General features: G+C 35.6%; 1 protein-coding gene across 1 annotated transcript; it reads right to left on the reverse strand.

Annotated features, from left to right (window-relative positions):
* Positions 1-1,621: 1,621 nt before the first annotated feature.
* Positions 1,622-10,148, reverse strand: LOC145617227 (uncharacterized). Its single transcript, XM_081671918.1, has 8 exons — positions 9,908-10,148; positions 9,226-9,544; positions 6,441-6,638; positions 5,042-5,314; positions 4,123-4,225; positions 3,866-3,984; positions 3,564-3,722; positions 1,622-2,898 (listed from the first exon to the last, which is right to left on the reverse strand). Exons 2-8 carry the CDS (start codon positions 9,526-9,528, stop codon positions 2,089-2,091), a joined length of 1,965 nt encoding a protein of 654 aa, XP_081528044.1. The 5' UTR covers positions 9,529-9,544; positions 9,908-10,148; the 3' UTR covers positions 1,622-2,088.
* Positions 10,149-10,360: the final 212 nt, after the last annotated feature.

Below are 10,360 nucleotides of genomic sequence, written 5' to 3' on the forward strand. Positions count from 1 at the left end.
ATTCTATTCATCTTATCTTTACTTATTGTATGAACTTTAGTTTAGTTAAAAATTAAGGGTCTGTTCACTTCAGCTTAATTTCAGATCAGATCAGTTCAGTTCAGCTCCTAATTTCCTTCTCTCATAAAATATTCATTTCAGCTCTATTCAGTTCAGTTCAAATACAATCAGTTCAGTTTAGTTCAGTTCAGCTCCAATCAGTTCAGTTCTATAAATGTGAACAGGCCCTAACTTGAGTTATTTTTATAAACTTTACCAAAACTTATGTAAACTTATTTTACCACCTTAGTCTATTTTACAATCTAAGTTATTTATACCATTATATTAGATTAGACCAAATTAAACGAGATCAAAACAAAATCAAATTAGTAAATTTTGTTCAGAACACCTTTCCTTAATTAGCTTATTTCTTCAAATGAAGATAACGAGTTTTTTTTTTTGTTTTTTTTTTTCTCTTTATGAGTCGTATGCTAATATTCTACAATGCTACTATAAATCATACAATACAAGTACTACAAATTAAAGTTAATTAATGATGGAAATGAAATGATGTTTATCTTTAGGATGTATTTGTCCCATCTAACACCCTCCAATAATTAACATTCCTAGTCAAGTCTGTCTGTCGTCTAGAATATGCATTTCTTTGATTTTAATTTCTTCTAAAATCATTCACTAAATTATTTTAATTTCTATTTTATATACACATAAGGAGTATCAAACGCATATAATATAGATTAGAATAGGATAAAGATTTGATTTAGGGAGAGAGAAAGAGGAGAAGATTTGATTTGATGACTCATTTGGTGAAAGATCGAGTTCTTTATTAGTTAATAATAATGGATGGATGTTTCTTTCTACTTATTATTTCTGATTATTGCATGTTACCAATAGTCCAATACCATACATCTTGCATGTATTCACAAAAAGAGTTTTTGTTTTGTAGGATAAGGAAACATGAATAACGACATCACTATTGCTCTTTCTAGGAAGTGTATGGCATATTATCTTTTCAATGCCTTTATCGACTTATTGAAAAAAAAAAAAAAAAAAAAAAAAAAAAGGTATATATATCCATATCTTTTATACTTGGACAAAATTTGAGCTTCCAAATTTAAATGCTACAGTACTTGACTAGTCTAAATAATACGAACTGAAGACTCGAAGTACCTACTTAGCTTATGTTGTTTGAACTTATTGTATCTAAACTTAGCTTATGTTGTTTGAACTTATTGTATCTAAAACTTATTTTGTATGAACTTAACTTATTTTTGTTTGAACTAATCTTATCCAAACTCTAACATAAGTAGAATTGATATAAATTGCCCAAATATTGTTTGAGGAATTTTTCCCTGCTGTTTACAAAAAAAAAAGTTCAAAGATTAAAAATTTCATTGCAATTTTCGGCTAAAAAAACTTATACTAGTATACTCAGCTACGTAGTACTAATGAGAGTGAGGGATAGCTCAAGTGGTTAGAGCTTCCCTCCCGGTTCCAGGAGATCCTTGGATTGATTCTCACTTTTGCCCTTGTGGCTCTCTAAACACACAAAAAAAAAAAAAAAAAAAAAAAAAAAAAAAAAAAAAAAAAAAAGCTATGGAGCCATTAATATTGGGAGTATAAACAAAAATATTTTTTTCAAATTCCGATTTATAGGACAAGAATTTTTAGTGAACGTATTTTATTCATTAAACTATACTAATACTTTCAAACACAATTGCCAAAACTTCAGATTGCAGACAAAAATTATACAGCCAAGCATGAATGAAATACTGATATCACATTGCACTGAAGCATGCTTTGCTACAAATGACTCTCGTCAGATTAAACTCACTCTTGTTATTGTATGTGGTTAGGAGTCATGAGTCTCACGACTCTTAACAAAAAGCTGAAGGTCGCGTAGTCTCTCTGGGTTTCTGCTGAGGTGCATCATTCTCTTGTCCAAACATGCAGTACTTGATGCATCCCATAGCCATTAATCAGTATTTTGACTTACCTTGGATATTAAGTTGTTAGTACCATTATTTACAATGTAGTTTCCTGATTCTGCATACGTAGTTGCCCAAAAATGCAGAATACATGCATTGCCTCTCATAAAACTACTCCAGTTCCTTCGTTATAATGGCTACCTTCAGAAGAGACATTCTCAAATTCCCTGATGAGTTTTTCTATCTGCCTTCGGTATAAGGGCATCAAGTGATCGCTAATCATGCTATGCGAAAGCCTCAATTTACTATACAATGCCCTTGGAGTGAGGAATATCCCAACTTTACCCTCCATGGACTGCCTACTTCCACTATCACTTGATGTAACACTGCCTTCATCCTCAGCTACTTCTTGAAGACTGATTAAGTGCATTATTTTTCCTGGTGGGAAAAATCTATGTATTTCTTTAGCTTCAGGGGCTGAGCATTCAGGTTCAGTAGCTCCAACCTCTTCCATTGCAGCTTGTTCTTCTTCTCTTATTTCCTTCTCCACATCAACATCCCCTTCAGCTCGATCATAAAGCTCATGCTCAAGTTGCTGCCACAACTCAACTTCGGTCATGAGATCTTCATTTCTTGGGCTCTCCAAGAGGTCCTCACCATCTGCAACATCAACATTTAATTCACTCTGCACATGTCTTGCCTCAGAATAAGAGCATCCAGTTTCCGAATTCCACTGTAATCCCTCAGATGAAGATAAAGGAAGATCCACAGTCTCAGAGGTGGATTCACGTGAACATCCAATGAGAGGTTCGGATGTTTCAGTGATTATAGGAGCAAAATCAGATGATTGCTCTTGCCCGTCTGATGCCACTGTGTTGGCACGTCTCCGAGGTCCAATGCATGACCATGAAGAAAGCACTGCAGGGCGTCTCAGAGCTGCATGAGCCATGCTCTGGGCTCTTTTCATGACAGCCTATATAATAATATTAGAAAAGGCATTCAAGCATCAGTACAAGATAAGGGTTCCTTGGAGTAAATGGAGGATCCACATCAAAAAAATTATCCAAAAATTAGTCCCATAGAAATAAAGAATATAATAACAATAAGCTAATTACAAGCATACCAAAAAAAAAAAAAAAATGCCCATCAAGGATTCTCAACACAATACATATAAACACAGGCAGATCAAAAGGCCCAAGTATTTCCATTTGGTTAAGATCTAGATAATTTTCATATGTTGTATTGTGAACCCTCAATCTGAAATTAAAAATAATATAAAATCATACTACAATACTTGATGGAGGTGCATAGGGAGAAAGGGAGCACTGATATAGATGTTAGGTCTTTCAAGGGGAATTGAATTTAGCACACCATTAATTGATTTTGGCACACCCCTACGTGAGAGAGCATAGAAAACTGTGCTCTCACATAAAAGGTGTGCCAAAATCAATTGTGGTGTGCCGAAACCATTTCCCCTTTCAAGAGCTTTAGATATATCTATTACTTTCATCCCCCCCCCCCCCCCAAAACAAGAGCATCAGAACATTTCATAAGGAACTCTGCAATTCCGTCAGAGAGAATGAAAAAGAAATGACGGGGCATAAAAGAAAAATATAGTCCACATGTAAGACAGATTACCTGAGTACCACTAGAAACAGGTCGAAGTACAGCGCCAGCGCCAGCAACTTTTGCTCTAGCGCTAGCACCCAATGCTGAAGCAGAACGGTACACAGTGCTGAGAATCCTGGTCTGCTCAATTTGATTCCTCAAATCGTTCAGCCATGCAGAGGCTGTCACCTGAATAAAAAATTTGTACAGATGTTACAGATTAACGTATTGTCACTTAACCCTAAAGGCCTAAGTCCTGAAGATAGTTCTTGGTTGAACCAAGTAACTTAATATAGAACCCAAAAAACTTTAAAGATATTTAGAGAAAAGACCTCCGCTCGCAAATCATCTACTGATGCCGCTGAGAAGGTTGGGACTAAATCAGCCCCATTTATGATGGAAGTAATTACATCCACACCTGATTCTGCCAATTCCCATGTCATGCAAGCCGCTGTTTTCAAATAACCAGTTAGTACAAGAAAGGTTTGCAACAAAATAACAGTACCGTACAAAATTAGCATGCCTTATTCACAAAATAAAAATCCAATAAACTACAGAGCTCTAGAAAATAAATCTTATGACGACACACCTGGAGCAAATGTGACACATGACGTGGAAGATAGTTCCTTCTGCTCACGTAATATAAAAGTTAAAAGAGCTGCAGTGCCCCCACCAAGAGAGTGCCCAACAATCTGCAAGCCAAGTGTAAGCACATTCAGATAAGCATAATAACCCTAGAACATGAGACTAGTATACCCAACAATTTGCTGGGCATGAACACAGATAACAAAAGTAGAATACTACCATATAACTAGCAAAATTCCGAGATCAACAAATTCAGAAACATTGAAATAAACTTTAGTTGAGTAATGATGATTCAGCATACTATAAGCATTAATGCACATATGTAGAGCATTATATGCAGATTAGATAACAGGCAGCAAGTGCAGAACACAGCATTTCACACAGGGCATGTCAAGCAGCAAAGATGCATGATCAATCAATCAATCAATCAAAGCCTTAATAATTGTTTTACTCGTGCTTCTTTATTGCTTAATCCCATAAGCAGTAAAGAAGCATGAGTAAAACAATTCTTTTGTCAACCTGTTTCACCGTGAGCAGAACAAATAGGGGAACCAATATTTTGTCCACTTGATGTCAAATAACTAATTCACAATTCAAATTATGAATTCACAATAATGAAGCCAAAAACCGCAGTGGCATAGTGTTCTTTTTAAGCAAGGTAGAGGAAATTACAAGATCTTACACTCCATACATAAAACTTCATGCTGAAGAATATATGCCCAGGGATTAGAGTCCTCCATAGTAAATAAAATGGTGTGAACTACAATTGCCCATCAGCCGAATGCATGAAGGTGCGTATAACAAAACCAGTGAAGTGAACTAGATAAACAAATTTTCATTTCAAGACGCAATGCACCAAACATAATCTCACAATGGCACAAACCATTCCCAGAGACAAATAATTAATTTAAACAAGTCTTCACCTTCAATTTATAATCAGGATGCTCATCGAGAGCTTTAATAATACATGGTGATGCTATCTTAGCAATCCATCGAGCAGCTGCAACCATTCCACAGTGCGCATATCCTAAAACTAAATCACTTACACCTCCTTCCTGGACAACAGTGTGATGAAATGGTACAACCGCTCCAGTGACAGCAGTCAGAGTATCCTTGATACTGTGAGTTCCACGAATCAGTAACAGTAAACACTTATCTTTGTGATCTATAAGAACTGTAAATGCAGGCTTCAAAATCTGCACAGCACGACAAACAAGTTAGTTCCATTCAGTGCTCCCTCCAGACCAGAACCGCAGATATTATAATCAAATTAGAATTCCGATCTTACAAACATCACCCATGAACTTTTAATAGCTCACTTCCTCAATTCACTCCCTTTCCTCTGAACCTTACCCAGGGAAAATAAGGATTTGAAAAGCCAAACAATCCTTATGAAGAAGCTTTGTCTAGCTTCACAAGCTACTGGAGGTCTGGCATAGTTCTCAACTCCTCCCTAGTTCCTTTCCCCAACTCCAATTATACAATCTATTAAATGCCAGTGTTGGCTTAAAAATAGAAATTTTCTTTACAGAAGCATGTAAATTTCTTTGAGCATACAGTTGGATCATTTTAAGCAGCTTTCCAAGGTTTGACACATTACTAGTTTACTACAATTCAATTTTCTCATTTTTCTTTGTTATAGTTATTTGCCTATTCCATGCAAAGTATAATTTATCCAAAATTTAATTTTTCAACTTGAATTCCTAACATTAAATCTCTACAGGCACATCAATCCTCTTTAGTCATTTCACTAATTCAAGTTCATACAAATCCTATATATTTGACAGTTAAACAGCTTGAGAGGAATAAAAAAAAAAAAAAGTTTTGCAATGCTCAACAAGTGAGATCTTTTGTCATAACTCAATAAAAAGAAAATTTTGGTTGTTATGAGCAAGTGACTAAAGTAGAAGGTTAAATTTTTTCCATGGAAAACAATAACATTCTTTTTGATAGTTATCTCTGACCCTCATATTATTAAAATTTACCATTATACATGGGATCCCAAAGATTCTTTCTGATGTGTATCTTCAATAAATATCAACTATTTACAGATATCATTATCTTATAACATTGTTGTCAAAGGTGTGTCCTCGGAAACAGTAAAAGCTTAAGTTCCTACGATAAAAGATGTAGGAAGTGATATTTATAATTACTATGTCCATCATATAACTTAAGTAACCTAACCACAGGCCCTAACATCAGAATCCAAACTTCACCCCTGCACAGCACATGCAACAGAGAAAAAAAAACCACACAAAATGCAAAAAGATGCACCAGAATAATCCTTGATTTACAAGATTAAGGAAATGCACCATCATTTACCCCAGCTTTAGGTTCCTGAAGAAGAACATCATCTAAAGTATAGCCTGTCTCCTCCAAAAACAGTGGGAAAGGCTTCTTTGAAAAATGCCAGCAAAGAGTTAACAACTTCAGGAGATATTTAAGTTCCACAGCTATTTCTGGCCCCTTTAACTGTACACTGTCGTTTCCTCCAAATACATCTTGGACACATAAGTTTCCCTGGAAAGAAGTATTACATTAGATAATTAGCCAAGCAACACCCAAAGCCTTGTACATTTAGGCACCCAAGTAATAAACAGTAGCACTAGTATAGCTGATAGACAGCTGAAAACTATGAATAAGTTAGCACACCAAATTTAGTCAACATTTAAGCAACAAATTCAGATTAAAAGGTCCTGGATAAAAGGGATCAAAACAACCTAAGAAGACTAAGGACTGGAAATGGAACATTTATGACTCACCACTCACACGGAAGCATAAAAAGTGATGAAAAAACACATAAATATCTAATTCAAGTGATGAATAAAAAGTAGCCCAGAGCAACATTGACTTCCAAAATTATACAAAACACTAAAGTCGTGAATCCTTATGCCACTGTACACCAGAATACCAGATTATTGGCTTGATCACAACTTACAAAACCCTTAAGACAATCCTAAGAGAAAATTACTGAATAAGTGTAATAGAGCAAGAGTATAACTATTTATTATTTGCAAATAAATAGCAAATGGATACTTGTCATTTTAGATAGAAAAAATTCATATCACTAATCCCAAGATTTCCAACTATGAGTGTATTTATTTCCAAGAATCAGAACTACAGTTTCTTCTAGTAAATCCAAGCTATTGGATGTACCTTCCCAAAATGAACAGGTTACAACCGATCTTGCATTTGTGACTGGCTATTTTTTGAAAAAAAAAATTCACTAGAACAATCAGCCCCTGATTCCTGACTCCTTTCTGCCCCTTCCCATGCACCACAACAAACTCCTCTGTCCTCTCCCACCAAAACTCCAACACACGCCTAGGAGCCTACTCTTCTCCCTCTGCCATCTGAAATTAAGGCTTTCTCCCTCTGCCAAAAAGCCTGATTTTCGTTGTCAGTCTCATCTCTCTCACTGCTCCCTCATCGGTATGGTGTACTCACCTTCTCTCTCTTTTTTCACTCATTGTATAAGAATGTGTTAGCATTGACTATTTTGGGGTTTTGATATTATTTTTTTTTTAAATGGTAGTGGTGTTTAGAAGAAGGCTACCTAGAAACAGGCAGCTGTGGCAGTGAATGATGAAGTAGGCAATACCAACCCATTTTACATGGATGTACGATCTTTGCCTAACAGGCCTAGAAAACTTGGTGATGAAATAATTAATAAGCAATGGTGTTGGCTCACGAGTGATGCAAGAGTTGGTAGTGGATGGGGTGTGTGATGGTGGTTGGGCTGGCTAGGTTAGTCAAAAAAAGGGAGTGGTGGTTGGCTGGGAAAGACGTGACAGTCAAGACAAGGTTTACCTGGGGATTGGATTAGCTAAGACACGGAAGGAAGAGGATTAGAGGGAAAGGAAGAAAAAGAGTGAAAAAAAAACATAATAACTAATTAACAGGAAACAGGTAACATAGATGCATTTTGGGAAGGTACCCTCTAAAGTTAGAAGAATTCGAGAATAACCAACAATTGTGATCAATCTAGAAAGAACCTCCATAGTTGGGATTATTATTGTGGTTTTTTCCTTTTAGATATGCAAAATAAAAGCTCCAAATGTTATATAGTCAATCTTTGGCTCCCTATCCCTTAAGAACATACTTCTCTACGGGGGTGTTTGGTTCATCAAATAAGAATGGATTGGTATGAAATCTCATACTAGATAGGTATGCATTCTAAAACCCATACTAGTCCAAAGTTGTTTGGTTTAATTGTTGGAATGAATTATATACTTTGTTAATAGAACGGAATGTGATCTTAGGGAGAGAGGTGGGTATGGGGGAGAGTTAGAACCCCTTCGGTATGAGATTTCATTACTAAAAAAACCCAACCAAACAAAAAATTAGATGGAATGGATTCTAACTCCATTCCAAATCATCCAACTAACGACCCCTAAGATCATCAGCTTCGAAACTATTTTGAGCTCACAATAGTGCATCAACTATGTCCCAATAAAATGAAATCAATGTTGACTCGTAAACCTCAAGTGTACAGGACAAGTGAGCTAACTAATCAAGTAATCATCCATGTTCTGTATACTATAACTAACTCGGCCATACATAGGCAGTTTTGTTCCTAATTTGCAAATTCCTCAATAGACTTCCCCATCAAACCAATGATCAATCTTAATGTAGCTACAATTAGCAAGACAATAATTTATATGACACAAAACTCTAGAAACACTCAAGATGATCCAATGAAACAACAGCTAATCATGACTAGCAAAAGGCTGCGATATACAGTGATAAGGGTTGCTAAGGGGCGATGACAGACTTCCACAACACCTCCCCCCCCCCCCCCCCCACAACAAAACCTAACCAACTAGACAAACTAAATGTATATACAAGATATATCAATCGTAACTAATCCCTGCTTTCCCTTAATTAGCTCAACCATTGGCAGCAAGAAGTTGCCAACTTTCCAAAGAGGCAACAGGTTCTAATCCATAAAAAACACCACATGCAATATCATTGGTACTATATATTAGCTAGAACAAAACTTACAGACTTCAATGGTTATGAGACACAAACAAAGTTCAAACACTAAGCAGTAGCATACTAATACAACACAATCAAAGTGAACAAAAATAAACAAACAAAGGCATACCTGCCTCTTCAAAAGAAAACTAATGCCAAAGGCCAAGTCCCCAATAGGCCACTTCCCCAAAGTCTCAGAATAAGTAAACCGGAGCGTCTCCGATAAGGTTGAAATAGTCTCCAACCACGTCGCAGGCGCTCGAATTAGTCTAGTAGAAACCCTCTCAATCCCTAAAGGACCATTATTTCCGGTGACAACCGCAACATTTTCCTCTTCATCAATCTCAACCGTACCCGATTGCAACTTCTTGTTTAAGGTATAATACAATAGTGCAGCTGCACCAGCAGCTGATGCCATTGTTACTGTTGCCATTAGCTTTGAATAATCACTACAAATTAAATTTCACAAAAAATCAATAAAATTACACAGAATTAATCACTTTTCACATCACAAATTGCACCCAAATTCAAATTCCTAATAATAAAAGCAATTACTATCAAACTAATTCAACATAAACCGAATTCAACTAAAAACAATAACAGTATTTAGCATCAGAGCTTCACCTGAACATAATAGTTCAACAAATACGAGATAATTAAATCGCAAAAACCCTAAAAAAAAATCCAAAATTTAAATTTTCTATTTTAACAAAAAAATCACGATGAAACTAAAATCAAAAACTGAAAAAGGAGAGAGAAATTGATAAGATAGAGCAAATTAAAGCAACGAAAAAGAAGGAATAAGAGGAAACCTGGCACAAAAATTCCGGGAAAATTGGAAAATTGAAAAAAAGAATATGCGATTTGGGGGAAGATCTCTTGCTTTCTCTCTCCTAAAAACTGCAAATAAGGGTTAAGGTTTTTGGATCAAAGCAAAGAAGTTTAAAGATTGGAGGAAATTGAGAGGTTAACGTTACTTGTTTTTTTGTGTGAATTTTATTTTATGTTTGGGTTTTTTATTTTGTGTATGAGATTGTAATTTTTTCTTTTTTTGAAAGATTGTGTATGAAATTGTAATACGAGCAAGAAGTTTTGGTTTATTGGGTGTTTCCTTTATTAGTAAGACAGGTACTGAATGTTGTGAATAGTAGTAACCGACTTCTACCGGCTAAACAACGTCGTATGAAAGTTTGCCTAATTTGGTACTATCACAAAAAAAGCGGGTTCTTATTTTATTCTCTTCTTCTTTCCCTTAATCCCTTATG

The sequence above is a fragment of the Chenopodium album genome, chromosome 26 (genome assembly GCF_948465745.1).
Source record: "Chenopodium album chromosome 26, dcCheAlbu1.1, whole genome shotgun sequence".
In the NCBI taxonomy this organism is placed as follows: domain Eukaryota; kingdom Viridiplantae; phylum Streptophyta; class Magnoliopsida; order Caryophyllales; family Amaranthaceae; genus Chenopodium; species Chenopodium album.

Coding starts and splice junctions, on each gene's coding strand:
- LOC145617227 (XM_081671918.1), bottom strand. CDS start 9,528: ATGGCAACAGTAACAATGGCATCAGCTGCTGGTGCAGCTGCACTATTG. Junction 3,985..4,122: donor ATGTGTCACATTTGCTCCAG/GTGTGTCGTCAT, acceptor ATTTGAAAACAG/CGGCTTGCATGACATGGGAA. Junction 3,723..3,865: donor TAGATGATTTGCGAGCGGAG/GTCTTTTCTCTA, acceptor TTTTTTATTCAG/GTGACAGCCTCTGCATGGCT.